This window comes from Cetorhinus maximus, chromosome 8 (assembly GCF_964194155.1).
Source record: "Cetorhinus maximus chromosome 8, sCetMax3.hap1.1, whole genome shotgun sequence".
NCBI classification, from domain to species: Eukaryota; Metazoa; Chordata; class Chondrichthyes; order Lamniformes; family Cetorhinidae; genus Cetorhinus; species Cetorhinus maximus.
This window is the reverse complement of record NC_135886.1, coordinates 28,184-48,395: the sequence shown is the minus strand read 5'-3', so window position 1 is coordinate 48,395 and position 20,212 is coordinate 28,184. Positions and strand designations below refer to the sequence as shown.

The 20,212-nt window shown below is 43.3% G+C and overlaps 1 protein-coding gene across 2 annotated transcripts in view; it reads left to right on the top strand.

Moving 5' to 3' along the window:
• The first annotated feature begins 891 nt into the window (after positions 1-891).
• Positions 892-20,212, top strand: part of LOC144683350 (acidic mammalian chitinase-like) — a 35,301-nt gene continuing 15,980 nt past the window's right edge. For both annotated transcript variants that reach the window (XM_078546284.1, XM_078546285.1), the window contains exons 1-8: positions 892-1,088; positions 1,633-1,689; positions 7,917-8,082; positions 9,908-10,032; positions 13,720-13,843; positions 13,971-14,153; positions 19,209-19,325; positions 19,795-19,930. In XM_078546284.1, coding sequence (XP_078402410.1) covers positions 979-1,088; positions 1,633-1,689; positions 7,917-8,082; positions 9,908-10,032; positions 13,720-13,843; positions 13,971-14,153; positions 19,209-19,325; positions 19,795-19,930 — 1,018 coding nt within the window. In that variant the 5' untranslated portion in view covers positions 892-978. The remainder of the gene's footprint in view (positions 1,089-1,632; positions 1,690-7,916; positions 8,083-9,907; positions 10,033-13,719; positions 13,844-13,970; positions 14,154-19,208; positions 19,326-19,794; positions 19,931-20,212) is intronic.

Here is a 20,212-nt window from a genome sequence, read left to right as displayed (position 1 = left end):
AAAACAGATAGATCCAGTACTTACTGAGCGCCTTGGAATAATGACTTTGGCTGACAGGTGGAATTTTGACTTGGTAATGCCGGCTCTCTTGCTGGAATCCAGTCGAACTTGACAAAATCAGTGCAAGAGATAACGGAATTTTAATCCCAAATTACGTTCAGTGCAGCTCGAGTTTTCGGAATCTCTTGTGCAAGTTTTTTAAAAATGTGTGCTAGAATCCAGTTCCATCCAGGATACTGGCCATGTCCCAGGATGAAGTAATCAGCTTTGGGATTTTCCACTAATGACATTCATTTGCAGCCCCTTCATGCAGGGTCTGAAAATTAAGCTTTATTTTGGACGCAAGGATACTAATGTTTTGAAAATTTCTGAATGCATTTTTTAATTTACTAAGAATTGACAACAATAACCCAAAAAAACCCAAATGATTCTGTATATTTACTACAAATTATTTTCAGGGATTTAAAACTCCCATACTTAGGGGGTGAGGGCAGTGGTGTAGTGGCACTGTCACTGGGCTGGCAATCTAGGGTAATGCTCTGGGGATCTGGGTCCAGACCCAACCACAGCAGATGGTAAAATTTGAATTCAATAAAAAATGATTATCAATTGTTGTAAAAACAATCAAGTTCACTTCTAGTGAGTAGTGGCCTGCACATGACTCCAGACCCACAGCAATGTGGTTAACCCCTAAATGACAAGTCACTTAGTTCACAAGGACAATTACAGATGGGCAATAAACACTAGTCAGCAGCATCCCCACCCCATAAATGAATAAAAAATGATGAATTGTCATTGTGAGTAAAAGAGTCTTTTTGTGATAAACAGTGATTTGTGATTTGCAGCTGCCTTGCTCAAACTGCAACATTTTCTTCACACACTTTAGTCTCCTCCTACAAACTGGTTTGTTACTACACAAACTGGGCTCAGTACAGACCAGAAGGCGGTAAATTCTTCCCAGAAAATGTTGACCCCTGCATGTGCACCCACCTGATTTATGCTTTTGGCAGCTTGGCAAACAATGAAATCGCCACCTATGAATGGAATGATGAACCTATGTACAGGAGATTCAATGATCTGAAAAATAGGTAAGCCATATCATTCGCATTGAGTTGCATTCGTCACAAACCTTCGATGCATTTTGCAATTTACACTTTTCTCACATTGTACGACTGTGGTAATCTGATGTGTAATATACCTTTAAGATAAGTGTTGCAATGTAAGATCACATGATCTTAATACGCAATAGCAGAGTCGCACAGGCTACCTCTCTGTGAGAGTCTTGAGTTCGACACTGAAGAGTGAAGGCAGGGTTTTGAGCTGTGAGCACACAAGTGTAACTACTGAGTTTCGTTTGTAGATAAACAGCATGTGTTTATTCTAACAACCATCAACTGATGTTCTCTGTCTCTGTACCAACTCAGTCACCCCGAAATAAGCGAGCAACACGGATATTTTAGTCCCAGCAAACCAAGGGCACTGGATCCAACACTACTTAAACATTTTGTGACCGTGATAACTGATATATTTGTTGTGTATTCTTCATATGGTAGAGAAAGCAAATGTTCATGTAATATGCCCCTATCTGACTGCAATATTGAAAATCATAGTTTGTCTTTTTTTTCTTAACAGAAATAATAATCTGAAAACACTTATAGCTATTGGAGGTTGGAATTTTGGTACCGCCAGGTAATATCTGTAATATTTTCATTTTCACAAAATAGCAAAATTCTCAAAGTTCAGTGAGCTGAGAGTTGGTAAATATCAATATCAGCATTTCTAACCCTAACCATAACTAGAGAAATGAAGTTGGCAATTTTCAGTTGTGAAACAGATTACGGCAATAGACACATAGTTTAAGTAATTCCAGGCTTCTTACAGATTTCTCCATTTGATGCTATTACGGACAGGGGAGAGAGACAGATTGAACCCCCTAATTCTACTATCGTTCTGTCCGTGATCAGTGTGGTTTAACTTAGATAAGGCTAAGATGTGTGCCCAAACTACATCCTCCCCACCCACCCCCCTTTATGTGTGGTCAGTTTTTACAAAGTCACTAGCAGCAGACTTTCCTGAATTTTTAAACCAGGTGCATTATTTATTCACACACACTTTTTCCAGAAATGTTTATCATTACAGTAAGTCCTCCCTTAATGTTGACTCACAACTTTGTTTCACTTTAACATTGTTAATAAAACAGTATTTTAGTTCAGTATATCCAGTTAATGTTGCTAATTTCACTTTAACGTCGTTTGCCACTCTTCTGTGGTCAGCCTGCTCACATGACCTTACCCCCAGCGCATTGCTCTCAATGTCAGCCCTTCTTCCTTCCACTGCAGCCTTACCTCTTGGTGTTGTTCCCAAGCCTTGTATCCTCCCAACCTTGCCTCACCCCAGCCTTGCCTCCCAGCCCCATCTTGACTCCTGCCCTCGTCTCCCAGCCTCTGTTTTCACCTCAGTTCCCGGGTTCCGTTCTTGCTACTCCAATCTTGGCTCCACTGCTAAATGAGCATTGAAGTCCTGGCCTCCATCGAGTGGCACAGGTCAGTCGGTACAGTTAGTCATGACTACAGCTGCTACCTGCACTGGCTCATGTCAGCCACTAGATGGATCCTGATCACTCTAAAAGTGCTGATATGTAGGTGAATGTACTGAAATGCTTCTAAAAATTCACATTGGATATTGTCTTTCTTTTATATTTATATACTTTATATTACAAGCTAGCTCAGCTAGGAATGCACAGTGCTGCACATGTACAGTACAGTATTTCAACTTGTATATTGTCAAGAGAAATGTCCAAAGGAACCTAATCCTGGCAACAAAACCACAACTTTAAATAAGCACTCCCTGTATTTCACACACAACACACACATACAAGAGGGATACTGTAACAGAAAGGAGTCTCACTTCTCCGGATGTGAAATGAAAACAGAATAGTTAACAGTTCACGTGTTTGTAAAAGTCCAGTGAGAGGGGGAGCTTTCCCACTCTGGACTTCAAGATCAGATAATCGGAGGTAGCTGAAGACAGGATTTCACGGAGTTTCCTCAGAATCAGAGATGCACAGCAGATAGTGTAGGCAGCCTTGGTAATTCTTGTAGCTGGAGAACCAGTTTCCAGGCAAACTTGGAATCTTTCAGTTCCAGTCCCACTATAGGTTTCAAGGAGGTTTTAAACTTTAAGCTTTGTGGCTCTGTTAGGGCCCAATGTTGTAGCCTGGTTTCTGCAGTGATGTTTCTTCTGTTGTTACTTCTGCATTGTGCTGCAAAGCAAGCACGACTTTAAAATAAAAGGCTTTCCCAAATCAAAGAGTTTCAGTCAGGTGATGACTGGCTAAGGATAAACTATGGAATTTATAGTCTGTTCATATTGAAGTGGCTTTCACCTCCCATGGTGAGAACCATCGAATATAGTGTTGCAAAGTTTCTTGCTGGGGATGATGGCAATCTCCTCGCAGACCCTTTTGTTGGTGTGGAAGTCATTGCCAAGGCAGGTGTAGTATTTCTCAATAATCACTCAGGCGGCTTTCTTGACCGTCTTAGTCGTGACACGGCCCATCTTGGATTCCAGCGGAGAGAAGAGAGCGGTATAGGGGTCCTTAGCACTCCCCTTGTGAAGAGTCAGTTTCATTAGCTCTCCTTTGTTACCTCGTAGTCCTGGAGACAAAGTCTGAGGCCTTATTGTCCTTGTTATTTTGGGGTAAGTCCAAACAAAAGCAGATGCGGCATTCCACGAGAATGTGGTCTGGACATGTTCATTGTAATCCACCTTTTAGAAGCTCCCAGAAGCTTGGACAACTTGCAGTTTCAAATGTCAGGTGGCCTGGGTCAGCCATCTTAAAGATCAACAGGTCCTCTTTTAAAAAGCACTATGTCTCCTGCCAATGCAATATGGCCGTGCAAGATGGCTGGCAATACCTGTCTGCACGTGCACACAGGTCCACGCATACGCCGAAATCCGATGATGTGTACATATCAGTTTACCCCGAACACCACCAACTCATTTTGCTTTCTAACTTGGTTATTACAATATGCTCTTAGCTTGTGGATTCTATGTGTCCCACAAGCATCTTATTGACATTTGGAAGGTGTTGTGATATTCTACGAGGAGTGACATGGACAATCCCGAAGCATTAATAAACACCCATCATTAAATCACTTTAATGATTTCTGCCCCCTCACAATTTATAAGCGTTGTGAATACATATTGACAAATATTCAGTGATCCGAAAGATTCAGTCAACACAGGAAAGAACACTGGTGCAATGTTATACTGAGCTCACTAATTCTAGCAGTTTTGGAAAGAGGCAGAATCCTGCCTTAAAACGTCTGCATACATGTCAAATTCTCAAATCTCTTCAGTTTAAGAAGAATCTATGAGTTAATAATGTTGCAGAACTAATTTTGATTTTGTAAAGAACTGACAGTCACTTTATTTTGCTGCATGCTTCATAGTTCTTAAAGTAAACAAGCTGAGCTCATGTCGCACGTTGCCCCCTATAAAGATGGCGGCTGTTAACCTGGGCTGACCATCAGCATACAATTGTGTGTGCATGGCGTTAGCTGCAAACACAGCCTTTAAAAAGGGCATACGGATTTTTTAAAGTTTGTAATGTTCTCATGCCTGCTCAGCATGACAATGCTGAGAAATGGAGATTGCTCCAGCAAACAGACAGTCCAAATCATATGGTGACTTTTGCAAGAACTTAACCCCAGGCTATTGGTTTTCCAACTGGCATCTGCAGAACAGTGAAGTTTATGGAATTGCTGTGAGGAGCCAATCGCTCTGAAGAGCCCTTTTGAAAAATTACAAATTTTCAATCATCAAGAATTCAGTGTACACCATCTGTCACTGACCATGTGAATAGGAGAGGGAGAATCATCTGTCCAGTTAGTTAATGGAGAATTTTCACCCAACACTTTCTTCGTACTTTAGAAGTGCAAAAGATCATGAAAGATGAAGAAGGTCATTCTTCATATATTCTTACAGAAAGACCGTTAAGTCCCCCTTTGGAACATCTGGTGGCTGCTTAAATGATTGTAATATTTCATGTCTAGCATACCTTAAACTAAAATAGTGACTCCAGTTAGAAACAACTTCATTAGGATGTCCTGAGGATGTGAAAGGCGCTATAAAAATAGAAATGCTTTATTTTTTTCACTCTCCCTGAAAACCTATTCCAAAGTTTGATTCCTTTTTATGTAGAGAAGAATGTCCTTATATCAATGCAAACATTTGCCATTTATGAGTTAGAAGCTGGTTCTTTATTAACTTATTACTGCCAAGACCAATTAAAAGTGCCTGTTCCACGATTGTAATTCCTGTCTTCCAGTTTTAGGTTGTGTGCAGTTTTGGACTCTAGGGGCAGAATTCTCTGGCCCTGTGAAGGGGGGTGGGGGCAGGGCCAAAAACTGTAGCAAAAGCCCATTGACTTCGGCAGGACTAAAAATGTGCAATTACTGACTTTAATACTACAGGAAAGGAAAACAGCAGGAATAGAGTGTTCTCCATGAAAGAGCTTCCATTTATAAAACATCTATCACAACATCAGGACACCCCAAAGTGCTTTGCAACCAATGAAGGGTTTGTGAAATGTACTTACTGATGTAATATAGCAAATGCTGGAGCCAATTTGCACACAGCAAGTTGACCAGATAACCTGTTTTATTGATTTTTGTTGAGAGATAATGGATACAGAATGACCAGGATACTGGGCAGAACCCTTCACTATTATCAAAATAGTCTCATTGAATCTTTTACATCCACCTGAGTGGTCAGACGAGGCCTTGAATTAATGTCTCATTGGCAAGTTAGCACCTCTGACAGTGCAGCACTCCCTCAGTATTGCAGTGAAGTGTCAGTCTACATTAAGTCTCTATGGTGGGACTGGAACTCACCACATTCTGACTTCAAGGCAAGTGCAGGTTAGTGACGCCGGGGCTCACCAGGGCCAACCAGGCAGGCACTGGCAAGGGGGGCCTTGGGGGTTATCATGAATGTGAGGGTCCCCCAGTGGGAGTGGCACTTGCCACTGGGAGGGACTTCCAAGGGCCACACAGTGCTAGGAGGGGCACCCCCCTACCCAAGCCCACAGGGAGGCTGCCAAGGTATACCAGGCACCACCTCCACATGCCAAAGTGCCCACCTACCACTGGCATTTTACCAGTAGTGGCAGGAAGAGACCCTTAAGTGGTCCTTCAATGCCAATTGGCCTAAGGGTGGACAGGCAGGATGGCAATGGGCACAGTGTCCCTGTACCATCTTACCTGGTTGTATGTCCATCATATCTCTTGCTTCCGAGCTGCCTGGGGCCCTGTACAATTCCATGGTAAGCCATTCATTCACCTTCACCTTTCTACAAAGTTCACAAACAGCAAACAAATGACCACAACATTGGAGGCTAGACGTCCACTGCAGCAACTTGTCAAGGTGTCTTCAACAGCATTTCGCAAACCTATGATCTCTGCCACCTGGAAAAACAGCAGAGTCAAGAGAACAACACCACATGGACTGCAGCATTTCAAGAAGGTGGCTCACTACCACCTTCTCAAGGGCCAATAGGGATGGGTAATAAATGGTTGCCAAGCAAGTGATGTCCACACCCCAGGAACAAAAATAAAAAGAAACTCCCTTCCAAGTCACATAGTATCCTGCATTGGACCGGAATCATTGTTCCTTCATCTTTGCAGGGTCAAAATCATGTAGTCCCCTACCTAAGAGCACTGTGCGAGTGATTAGACTGCAGTGGTTCATGAAGGTGACTCAGCACTAGTTTCTCGAGGCTGTTAAGGATGGGCAATTAATAGGGCTTTTCCTGCAATAAATGAAAAAAACTTGTTACAAATATCTAGTTCATGGTTCATGTGTTTTCTTTGCCTTAGGACCTAAAGATTAACAGTATAAAAAATGGGTTAAATGCAATTAAAGCAGCTTGGAGTCTATTACACTTAAATGTTGCTTTTAAGGGTTGTGGAAGGCGGGTGAGGCTTAATTGCAGTTTAAATCTGGTGAGGAACAGAAGCTGGAATATTGCCTAACTTGAAGCTAATGGGATAATCTACAGTAGACCACACAGCGTCTTATTGAACAAGAAAGTTACCAGCAGATTAGTTTGGAAGTTTTGAAAAAGTAACCAGAACAAAGGACTGAGACATCCACAGTCAAGGGAGGGTGAAAGAAAGTTTTGCCGCTAAGAATATCTGGAGCTGAGGAAAAATCTCCAGAGGCATATTTAAGTGTGGCCCCTGCGAAATGATATCACTTTAGGATTTGAAGCGTTTTCTCAGAAGATTCTTGGGGGTAGTAGAAAGTAAACCTGAACACATAACATATATAGTTATAAACCATATTGTTAAGTTAATTGTGCTTGTTTTGTTTAAGTCTTTTATACAATATAGTTTGTCTTTTTTTCGAAAGTGAAATCTGGTGAGGTATTTTTGCTGGTAAAAATGAGGTATTTGAATTTCTTTTTAAATGTTGACTATACCTAACCAGATCGTAACAACCTGGAAATCAACAAACTGAAACCACTGTCACTTCATGTTGAAACCAGGGTATGTGAGTAAGTTCATGTTCCCATATACCAGAAATTTATCCCCATAACATAATGTAAAATAAATCCTAGGTACAGATTTACCACTGCACACCTTCAATTATGTAAAATGATACACGCTTAAGTATAAAATTATTCAGTAAGGATTTTGGTGCAGTGACAGAAATGTCAGAACTTAGGACAATATTCCGAGGTGAAGTTTTAATACTAAATTTCTGTGAGCTGTTCTGAGCAGGGATTCAACAGTTAAACATTGGAGTTTAGTATGAGGATCAACTGGTCAGAAATAAATGTGCCATCAGTTCTGCAAAGGATATTTATGAATTTAATCCTTTCTCTATTTCTAATCTGTTCCGGTGATTAGATTTACTGGTGTGGTAGCTACACAGCAAACGCGATCAACATTCATCACTTCTGCAATCACCTTTCTGCGGAACCACAGGTTTGATGGTTTAGACCTGGACTGGGAGTATCCCGGCTCTCGAGACAGTCCACCGGAAGACAAAAGCCGTTTCACAGTCCTGGTTAAGGTGAAAGGTCTAAAACTATCATCTCTAGTATAACATTATAGAAGACAGTTTCTTCAGCAACAAAATCTCATATTTCTTTCATTAAGACAAGATTATAGTTCTGCTAAAAGCTTTACATCGTGTGGTACAAGAAAACAACTACAAATCAGCTTGGGAGACCCGAAAATCAATCATGCATTCCCAAGAGCAAAATACTGTGAACATTGGAAATCTGAAGTTAAAATAGAAACTGCTGGAAACATTGACCAGGTCTGGCAGCATCTGCAGGGCGTGAAACAGAGTTAACATTTCAGGTCAATGACCTCTCCTCAGAACTCTCAGGTGAAAGTGAGGAATCTAAAATTGAGTTCTATGGGCCCTGACAATATTCCGGCAGTAGTACTGAAGACTTATACTCCAGAACTTGCCATGCCCCTAGCCAAGCTGTTCCAGTACAGCTACAACACAGACATCTACCCGGCAATATGGAAACTTGCCCAGGTATGTCCTGTACACAAAAAGCAGGACAAATCCAACCTGGCTAATTACCGCCCCATCAGTCTACTCTTAATCATTAGTTAAGTGATGGAACAGGTCATCAACAGTGCTATCAAGTGGCACTTGCTTAGCAATAACCTGCTCACTGACGCCCAGTTTGGGTTCCGCCAGGGCCACTCTGCTCCTGACCTCATTACAGCCTTGGTTCAAACATGGACAAAAGAACTGAACTCCCGAGGTGAGGTTTGAGTGACTGCCCTTGACATCAAGGCAGCATTTCACCAAGTGTGGCATCAAGGAGCCCGAGCAAAACTGGAGTCAATGAGAGGCAAGGGAAAATCTCTCTGCTGACTGGAGTCATATCCAGCACAAAGGAAGATGGTTGTGGTTGTTGGAGCTTTTCCAGCATTTTCTGTTTTTGTTTCAAATTTCCAGCATCTGCAGTGTTTTGCTTTTATTTTATATTATGGAGGTCAATCAACTCAGCTCCAGGACATCACTGCAGGAGTTGCTCAGGGTAGTGCCCTCAGCCCAGCCATCTTCAGCTGCTTCATCAATGACCTTCCTTCCATCATAAGGTCAGAAGTGGGGACATTCGCTGATGTTTGCACAATGTTCAGCACCATTCGTGACTCCTCAGATACTGAAGCAGTCCATGTCCAAATGCAGCAAGACCTGGGCAATATCCAGGCTTGGGCTGACAAGTGACAAGTAACATTCGCACCACACAAGTGTCAGGCAATGACCATCTCCAACAAGAGAGAATCTAACCATCGCCCCTTGACATTCAATGGCATTGCTATTGCTGAATCCCCCACTATCAACATCGTGGGGGTTACCACTGACCAGAATTTGAACGGGACTAGCCATATAAATACTGTGGCTACAAGAACAGGTCAGAGGCTGGGAATCCTGCAGCGAGTAACTCACCTCCTGACTCCCCAAACCCTGGCCACCACCTAGAAGGCACAAGTTAGGAGTGTGATGGAATGCTCCCCACTTACCTGGATGAGTGCAGCTCCAACAACACTTAAGTAACTTGACACCATCCTGGACAAAGCTGACTGCTAGATTGGCACCCCATCCACAAACATTCACTCCCTCCACCACTGATGCACAGTAGCAGCAGTGTTTACCGTCTGCAAGATGCACTGCAGGAACCCCACAGGCCTCCTTAGACAGTACCTTCACAGGGAAGTACACACAGTATCATATACAATAAGTCCTATTCATATCCAATGACAGCAAGTTAAGACAGACAGAATACCACAGGAGCTGTGGCTACAGTAATTATATTCTGAATGACGTTTATCATCATTAAAAATCAAAATGTACTCATTATTTGTAGGAATTGCTACAAGCCTTTAAATCAGAGGCAGAATCTACAGGGAAGGACAGACTCCTGCTCACAGCTGCTGTTGCTGCTGGTAAAGAGACCATCGATGCTGGATATGAGATAGCTGAGATTTCAAAGTAAGTGAAACTTGTCAAGAGATTGAAATTTATGACCTTTGGGAAATGCTATCACTATGGATTATTTAATATATTGTGAATAAGAGGTGAGGTGAGAGTGACTGTCCTTGACATCAAAGCAGAATTTGAACAAATGTGACTGTAAGGAGCCGGGGCAAAGCTCAAAACTCAAAACTGGAGTCAATGGGAATCAGGAGGAAAACTCTCCGCTGGTTGGAGTCATACCTAGCACAAAGGAATATGGTTGTGGTTGTTGGAGGTCAATCATCTCAGTTCCAGGACATCACTGCAGGAGTTCCTCAGTGTCCTAGGCCCAGCCATCTTCAGCTGCTTCATCAATGACCTTCCTTCCATCATAAGGTCAGGAGTGGGGATGTTTGCTGATGATCACACAACATTCAGCTCCATTCAAGACTTCTCAATGTCCATATGCAGCATGACCTGGACAACATTAAGGCTTGGGCTGATAATGGGCAAGGAATATTTGAGCCATACAAGTGCCAGACAATGACCATCTTCAGCAATCTATGCTATCAACATCCTGGGGTTACCATTGACCAGAACATGAACTGGGCTAGCAATATAATACTGCGATTACAAGAGCAGGTCAGAGGCTAGGAATCCTCTGGCGAGTAACTCACCACCTGACTCTCCAAACCCTGTCCAGCATCTACAAGGCACAAGTCAGGATTATGATGAAATCCTCTGCTTGGATGAGCCTAGCTGCAATAACATTCAAAAAGCTCAACACCATTTAGGAAAAGCAGCCCCTTGATTGGTTCCCATCCTCCACCTTGAACATCCACTCCCTCCACCATCAACACACAGGAGCAGCAGTGTGTGTACCATATACAAGATGCACTGCAGGAGCTCACCAATGCTCCTTTGATAGTATCTTCCAAACCCACGACCACTACCATCTAGAAGGACAAGGGCAGCACATACATGGGGAACACCACCACCTGGAAGTTCCCCTCCAAGTTACTCACCATCCTGACTTGGAAATATATCACCGTTCCTTCACTGTCGCTGGGTCAAAGTCCTGGAACTCCCTCCCTAACAGCACTGTGGATGTACCCACACCACAGGGACTGCAGTGGTTCAAGAAGACAGCTCACCACCACCTTCTCAAGGGCAACTAGGGATGCGCAATAAATAAATAATACAATTGAAGGAGTTTCCTTTGCCATCTGAAAAACAGCTAAAGTTTTTCAATGATGCAGATTTTCAATCTTTTGAGGTGGATCCCTTCCTCCCAATGATGGCCTTTTTAATGACTTTTTGCAATGCTTCTTACCGATGTCATGCATATCATCAAGGCTTCAAGTAAGTGACCAGTTTGAACAATACCTCCTATACTATTGCCTAGCTCACAACCAGCAGCACCAGTGACACATTCCTAAATGAAATTTAACATGAAGCAGAAATAACACAGCGTTCTGTACAATACATGGGATATTGGGTGTAAAATTAGGAACCTACCGGCTAATATGGCACTCAACTTTCAAATTTGGACTATATAAGTATATATTCACTTGCCAATCAGCAAAGAACTGGCTGGGGTGGGGGGTGCAGTGATGGTGGAGGTGCTGTACTGGCATTTCTTAAAGGGCCGGGTACCCAGTTTTCAGATAAAGTAATATGGAATATCTCCTGCCATTGTGCTGGAGAAGTTCTCTAGTGTCATTGTGGTGCTTTACTGGATTTGGCAGAGTGTTGCTGTGTCCTCGTGAGGAGGACACAGAGGATTAGGGGATTTCAGTGGCACTGCCTCTGTTTCCGCAAAACAGCAGGGGAGATGGTACCGGGGCTGCCAAGAGGGTAAACAGCACACAATGCCCTCTGCCAAGTTACAGCCGGGCTTGTCTGTTCCCCTTGACAGTGAGAAGAAGCTGCATTGGAGGTCAGCCCATCCACCCAGCTTCTCAGTCTGAACGTCCATCGGTGTTCTCCTGTATGTTCCAATCCTCTGCAGCAGAACCTGTTTGTGACCTTGTCCTCTGACCAGCTGGCACGCAGACCATCCTTCCTGCCTGGCACGACTGCAGCCCACTGATGCACGGAGACTCACCACGTGCAGATCCTAACTCTCTCCAAGCTTTTGGGGTAGCAGTACAGTGCCTGTGGCTGAGCTGGTGGCTGTGAGTGGCAGGTCAGCCGTGGTGATAGGGTGGCTCTCTCTCCTCCACCTGGGGCTGCTGAGTCTGGGCACCTGACAGCTCTTGGGTGTCTGGAAGTTGAAAATGAGAAGAGAGAGTTTGGGGTGGGGGCAGGATGGAAAGCGAAAGGTTAATGAGCTCACAACCTGCAGCCCGCACACCGTGCCAGACAGCAGGATAAGGCTCAACTCGAAGTTGAGAAGGGGCAAAAGGCAGGAACATGGCATCATTCATCATATTCTCAGCTATGTAAATGCCACAGTCTCCATCCCAGCCGACCCCCATGATGCACAGAACTTTCTCCTCCATTGGGATCAACAGATTCAGGCGCTGTGTCCTGCAAGAGGACAAGGCCCAATATCAGCCATTGTGTAGACCTGTGTTTGAGTGATGTATCTCCCAACGCTGAATATTTGGGGTGATGGGAACGCAGCTGGAGCTGGGGATGAGACAGGCATCATTGGAACGTTTGTGATGGTGGACGTGGAGTTTCTGGATGTTAGGCATGAGTCCTGAGTACCAGGGGCTGATGATGGGCGAGTGACTGAGGTTTGGTGCATTGAGCAGCCTGAGAGACGAGTGTTACAGGCTAGGAGCTGTCACTGGAGGACGCATTCACTCACATGAGGCCGGTCCCTCTCGGCAAGACACCAGGGATTGACCTCCCTGGTGACCTGCTCCCAGTCCCAGTGAAGGGTGGTCCATGAGGGTCTCCTGATCCCTGGGGATCTGTAACACCTCTCCCCTTGTTCACCTCCTCCACTAAGGACTCCAGTGCTGCATTCATGAACCTGGAGCCCTTCCTCTAGACTGTTTACCATTGCAGCAATAATATTCAGCACCAGCTGCCTGTAAATCAGGGAAGTATTTGCTTTTAAGAGGGACAGACTGCCTTTAGGAAGGAAAAGGCTGACTGCACCAGGTGTATTGTAATAGTGCAGATCTTTGCCCCTGCTGAGCATTCAGACAGCCAACAGCACAAGAGCCACTCAGCCCAAGGCTACAACCAGGTACATGAGAAGGCAACACCAAATTTAAGTGCTGCTTACCTGCACCGCAGCAGGTATAGGGAGTTGGCAAATTGACACGTCCACCTAAAAACAGCGCATGCCAATTTTTAGCCCTATGTTAGTTATTTTTATCTTAGTTCCGGTTTAGTCTCAGTATGCCAAACTTCTCAATGTCACACTCCTCTGCTTTAGCTGTAACTGCTGTCCAGATTCCCTGTGCTTCTCTGAATGAAGCAACATGGAGGCTGGAGGGTGGAGAATGAGGCCGCTTGATATTTCCCATTGTCTGAGATACTCTTCACCAACCTGGTGGACACTGCCATCTGGTGGCTTAATGAGAAACTGTCATCGAGTTGTCTTCGCTCCAATCGTCAAAGGATAGGATCAAACCTGGAGCTTTGACTAGTAATCAGTCTATTGGAACCGCTGACCTAGTAAAATTTATAATTATTATTACAATTAATGATTAAAAAGAACTTTGCATTGTAATGCTTCATGCAGTGACCTTCTTCCAACAGATATCTAGACTTTATCTGTGTGATGACATATGATTTTCATGGGGCCTGGGATAATGTCACTGGGCACAATAGCCCTCTGTATCACGGCTCTGCAGACCAAGGAAAATTTATCTACTTTAATGTTGTAAGTATGTGAAACTATATCTCAACGTTCTTCATTATTGCTGTAATATTTTACTGATAAGTCAGAACAAAACATTTTTTTAATTTGCAAAACCTCAATAAAGCTATCAAGTTAAATTATTTTGCAGGACTATGCTGTAAAATACTGGAGAGACGGTGGTACCCCAGCAGATAAGCTAATTGTTGGATTTGCAACATACGGACGTAGCTTCACCCTTAGCACTTCCCAAACAGGTGTTGGAGCTCCAGTAACTGGGGCTGGCCAAGCGGGCCAATTAACCCGGGAGACTGGATTCTGGGCCTACTATGAGGTAATTTTGCAGCAAATGTGATTTATTTATCCCATGATCAATTCTCTGAAGTTTATCTTAAGTTGAACGTGTTCAGGATCAAATTGAGTAGAAACGTAGGCCAGGATTTTCACCACAGGCTTCCAAATGCTAGTGTCAGAGTCCAATGGGGGTCAGGACCCCAGACAAGAGGCTGCATTTTATGTGTCCCGCCAGTTGTGGGGGTAGGGTCTAAAGCTAAGAGGTTGAGAAGCCCTGATTTAGCACACAGCAAGATCCCAGCAATGCCACGTTCCAACACACACCCGAACTCCTCCCCCGAAATCAGCAGCCTGCCCGCCATATTTAAATAAATAACCAAGGGCCAATTAGCCTTGTTACCAAGCCAATTGACCCTGAAAATACGCTGCCCAGGCCAGAAAACCTTTGGCGTGGGCAGTCGGGCTGGAGTGGGCAGCCCAATTTTTTCAATAATCTTTTCAAAGAGTGGGAAGGAAGGGGGGAGTTCTATGTTCGGGGGCTGTCCTTTGCCGATCAGTGGGGGGCGTGGTGGATGGGCACCCCCTCTAAAATAGGACCCCACCCTTTTCACCCACAGCGCAAACCCCTCTCCCACCTTCTCCCTCCTCCTCTTGCAGCCCTCGCAGTCCCCACTAACATACTCTAGGCTGATAAAGCTGCCGGCAAACGGACTGGCTGGCAGCTCCCGAGGGCAGGGCTTCTCCCCAGTGAGGGGCAAAAGTCCCACGCAGCCCTTACTTAGCCGGCCTGCAATGATTTCAGTCTGCGGGGCAGGCTGGCGTGAAGGGTGCATGTGCCATCTGCCCCCGCCCCGGTAGTATTTAGCCCTAAGTGGGGAGCATCACCCAGCTGGGAGTTTCTCCTCGTTGGGCTAATTAGTCGCCAAACGTCAAGCTCAGCATTGAATTAAGGTGATGGTCAAGGCCTGAAAGCTGCTGCGGGCCCTCCAGTACTGAAGAAGTACAAGCTGCCCTTTCAGATAAGAGAGAGAGGAGGCACCTGAAGATGGAGGCGCCTTTTCTCCCAGCGTTTGAAATTGTAAATAAAAACCTGACTGAGCAGCGGGCCCTGGCCCAGCATTGTGAAGAGGGAAGAGACAGAGTGGCTTCTGTTACAGGGGGATCTGTGGAACTTTATAATGTGGGAGGAAGCCTCTGAAGCTAAGAAGTTGAGAACCCCTGATTTAGCACACAGCAAGATCCCAGCAATGCCGCAAATGTCCAGCTAATCTGCTCCAGCGATGCTGTTCATTGGAATGTCAGGTCATGAGAGGACAGTAACTGCATTCTCTTCCTCAAACTTTGCCAGATGATCTGAACCAACAGAGCTGGCTGAACATCTCATTACAGGGCAGAACGTCCAACAACATGGCAGCCTCTCAGTAATGCTCAAGTGCTTAAGCCCTGATGCTGGGCTCAGATTGTCACCAGTGGAGCAGAACCAACCTGAATCTTGAAGGGTTATCAATGTGTCACAAAGCATGATGCATGATTTTAATAAAAAATATTTAACTACTCAAGTCTAATTTTCCAAATGAAATGACAAACCGTTATGGGGAAGCAAGGGCAAGGTTTCCCTATCATGTGATAGTCCCCAGCAGATGTGTGGAAGCAGAAAATTGGTCTTAATATCTCCATTCAGTCCCATAAACAGCACTAGTCATATTTCTGCACTTTCTATTTCATTCCACTTGTGTTTTCATACTCTGCAGAACACATGTGTTACAGACGGTGGAGAGATAGACTGAAACTCCCAATGCCCTTTCCTTTCTGTCTTTAACAGTGTTGTTTAATTGTGATCAGACTGGTGAGTATTCTCGAACCCCTGTTAGTGTGCAGTCAATTTAAAAGTCAACAGCAGCAGACCGGATTTCAACAGGAAGGATTATTTATTCACACACTGACTCTAGAACAGTTGATCACTAAATTAATCACACAACAAACACACCCAGGAAAGATACAATTAAAGACAGTAGTGCACGTCTTCAAATATTAAAGCCAAACAGAATGGTTAGCAGTTCACATGTCTCTGACAGTTCAGTGAAGAAGGGAGCATGTCCCATCTTGGAATTGAATTTCAGGTAAATTTAGATGGCTGGGTCAAACCCAGATTAACTACAGGGTTCCTCCCAAGTAAAGACTGTTCAGCAGGTCGTGTGGACAGACCCTAATGACTGCTGTAACCAGAGGTGCTGTTTCCTACAGATGAACTCAGAGCCGTTTGAAACAGATTGGAGAAGGCTTTTAAAAGGCTTTAAGGTTCACAGGTCTCTTTGCAACTGCGATGTTGTTGCTGGTGTTCTGCAGAGTCCACAGTCTCTCAGTTTTTGGACAAAAGGACTTCAAAATCAGAGAGCAATTTCAATCACATGGCAAATGGCCAGTGATACATGATGGAAGGCAGATTATGGCCTTTCATAGTGAAGAAGTTTCAGTCACATTGTCAAAAGCCATTGATGTCCAGTAGAAGGTAGATAGTGGTCTTAGCACTTAATTTAAGATAATCAGTCTCCATGGCTCTCCTTTGTTGCATGGCAGACCTGGTGTCAGAGAGTTTGGGAGTTTATTGTCCCTGTTTTTGGAATAAACATTGACATAGCAAGTGTGAAATTCCACAGAAGAGTGCTGTTTAGGCATGTCCATGCAAGGAAGACCCCTGCCCATTATAATCTAATTTGGAACTTTCCTGAAAGCTAACTGGACTGTTGAAGTTGCAAACATCAGGTGAGTTCTCAGCAGGCATCTTAGTCAATTTCAGAAGGAAAAATGTTTTTTTTTAAAACTGTAATATCTTCATGCCTGCACTGGTATAACACATTATAATAAAGTAAATGTAGCATCTCTATATATGTGATAATATATATACCCCAATATATAAGATATTATAAGATATTATAAGCAAGTAAAGATATATCATATTCCTAACTTTTAAGATCTGAACTTTATTCAATGTGGACTCTTTGAAGTTGATGTTTCTTTTAAAAAGTGGACCATGTGCTGCAAAGATGGCTGCCAAAGGTCAGAAGGCTTGGTTTATGTATCAGAAAACTGCCTCACTGTCTCACAAGGACAAAGGGATACATTCCAGACTAAGAGACGTCAACTACACCCATCCTGAGACCATAAAAAAACATTCTCAAATAGAATGGATAAAAGCAAACCTTCGGTCTGTCCGCAAGCATGATCCAGACCTCCCTGTCGCTTGTCATTTCAACACTCCACCCTGTTCTCATGCCCACATGTCCGTCCTTGGCTTGCTGCAATGTTCCAGTGAAGCTCAACGCAAACTGGAGGAACAGCACCTCATCTTCCGACTAGGCACTTTACAGCCTTCCGGAATGAATATTGAGTTCAACAACTTCAGACCATGAACTCTCTCCTCCATCCCCACCCCCTTTCCGATTCCCCTTTTTTCTAATAATTTATATATTTTTAAAATATATTTTTCTTTTCCCACCTATTTCGATTACTGTTTTAAAATTCATTTCCATCCATTGTTTTATCTCCACCTTTTAGCCTATTTCGATCCCTTCCCCTTACCCCACCCCCACTAGGGCTATCTGTACCTTGCTCGTCCTGCTTTCTAATGTCACCATTAGCACATCCTTTAGCTGATATCACCACCGACAACACCCCTTTGTCCTTTTGTCTATGACATCTTTGGCAACCTCTTCTTTTCCTCCACCTATCACTGGCCCGCTATCCAGCTCCACCTGTCCCAACCCCCTTAAACAGCTTATATTTCACCACATTTCTATTTCTCTTTAGTTCTGATGAAGGGTCATACGGACTCGAAACATTAACTCTGTCTTCCTCTCCGCAGATGCTGTCAGACCTGCTGAGTTTTTCCAGCTATTTTTGCTTTTGTTTTTGTCTCAAATAGAATGGGTCGGTTTTGAAACTAAAAAAGTGATTTCTTAAACCCCTTAGGGTGAATGTCTGGCAACAATAAACCAGGATGTGCTGAATCAGCCTAAGACCATCACCATATTTGAAAAAAAACTTGCAATTGTGAGGAGTCACATTGTGAGGGAACCATGTTTGTCCCATTTAATCTCTAAATCCTGTCTACAGAAAGGCAGGCGGAGCAGAAAGGACAGTAATGCCTGGGCCTTAAAAGAATCGGAGGCTGGAACACTGTAAGTTCTCCAAGCCTGTTCCTTTTCCGGTCCACCAATATAGCAAACGGGCCTCCTGGTAATGAGACGACAAGCAACTAACTTTGAAAGTGCATCTCTTTGAGAGAATCCTGAAACAACTTTGGCTTATGACTTCAGCTTTGAATTCGCCTCAACAACCCTTCAGGAGAGAACAAAAACAGAGACAGAAATACCTGGAAAAACTCAGCAGGTCTGGCAGCATCGGCAGAGGAGAGCACAGTTGACGTTTCGAGTCCTCATGACCCTTCAACAGAACTAAGTAAAAATAGGAAAGGGGTGAAATATAAGCTTATATTTCAACTGTACTCTCCTTGAGTGTGTTTATGTTTGTGACTGTGTGAGTGAGTGCTGTAGCGTTAGATTTTGGGGTCAGTCTCAATAAACAATCCTCTTTCTTTATTTCCACCCACGACAAGAAGCTTGTTGCTGGGTAGTCAGTCAACACCCTCAGGGGTTAAAAAGCACACAACACACATCTTCCTCTCAAAAGCTTACAAATTACAGTTGGGAAGGGAACAGGGTTCAGCCAGCTCCCTGCTGCCCTGTCTGTAACAATATTTATTAGAAAGGCACAAAAAATGATAATTTTTGTATGATAGAGTATGACAATTCACAAATTTTACAGTATATAACCTTAAAAAAGACTTGATAAGATGATAAATCCCCCATCCCTTTGTGGTTGATTATTATTGTTAGTGTTAAAAATCTAATACCAAACCCATTAAATATTCAATATCCCTTTAATTTTTTGTAATAGCTGTTGTTACAACTAAATATCTTTTATTAATTAACAATAGGCATTGACTAAATACTGAGTATAAATGGGACTGAAACTAAGGGATAGCAAGATTAATTTGTTCTCTATGTTAACAATGCTTATTGATTTTGATTGGCAGATCTGTACATTTTTGAAAATTGCTACCTCAGAGGTGATTGAAGACCAGAAGGTTCCTTATGCATTCAAGGGTAATCAGTGGGTTGGATATGACAATCAGCAGAGCTTTATAACCAAAGTACGTGCTATTAATCTGTCTCCATAATTTCATATATAATTTCATATATAATTTCATATATATGCCATGAGTATTCAAGTTACAGTTCAGTACCAGCCGAGATCAACACAGATCACCATTAAATAGCTTTATTTGTTAATAAGGGTAAACTGATAGCACTTTTCTCAATCATCAGCTTGGAAACTGGTTCATTAAGACTGTCCAATTTTTAAAGAAGTCACTGATGTGTTCTTCCTCTTCTGCAGGGAGACCCAGAAATCTCAAAGCAATGTAAACATATCAAGGATCTCCAATTCCTTTTATCTCTCCCTTATGCTTAGCAACTGAGTACTTTTCAGATGTATAGGAGGGCCAATATATTTATCAACCAATATAATTTTTTTTAGAAGGAAAAGCATTAGGGTCTCCAATAAAATGCCCATTTTATTTAATGCTTTTTAATTGTATTTTTGTACCTTTTTACCTGTAGACTCAGTGGCTGAAAGATAATAGCTTTGGAGGTGCCATGGTGTGGACTGTAGATCTGGATGATTTCAGTGGAACTAAATGCGGTCAAGGAGTTTACCCTTTGATCAACACATTGAAGACACTCCTTAGCATTGATGGTTTGTATAAATTATTATAGAGGGCCTGATGGTTCCATTGGCTAGATGGTAAGCACGTGGTTCAGATTAATGCAAACCGTGTGGGTTGGTTTCCCATTCCCAAGCCGAGGTAGACTAGGGACCTGCCTCCTTGCCCTGCCCCTGAGAATGATAGGCAATGGCAAATCAGCACTGACAAAAAACTGCCAAGGGCAAAGGGCTCAGAGCGAAGCCGACAATAAGCCAAGGGCTCGCCTTCAGGCAGACCTCCAATGGTCTTAATTGAAAGGAAATAAATGATTA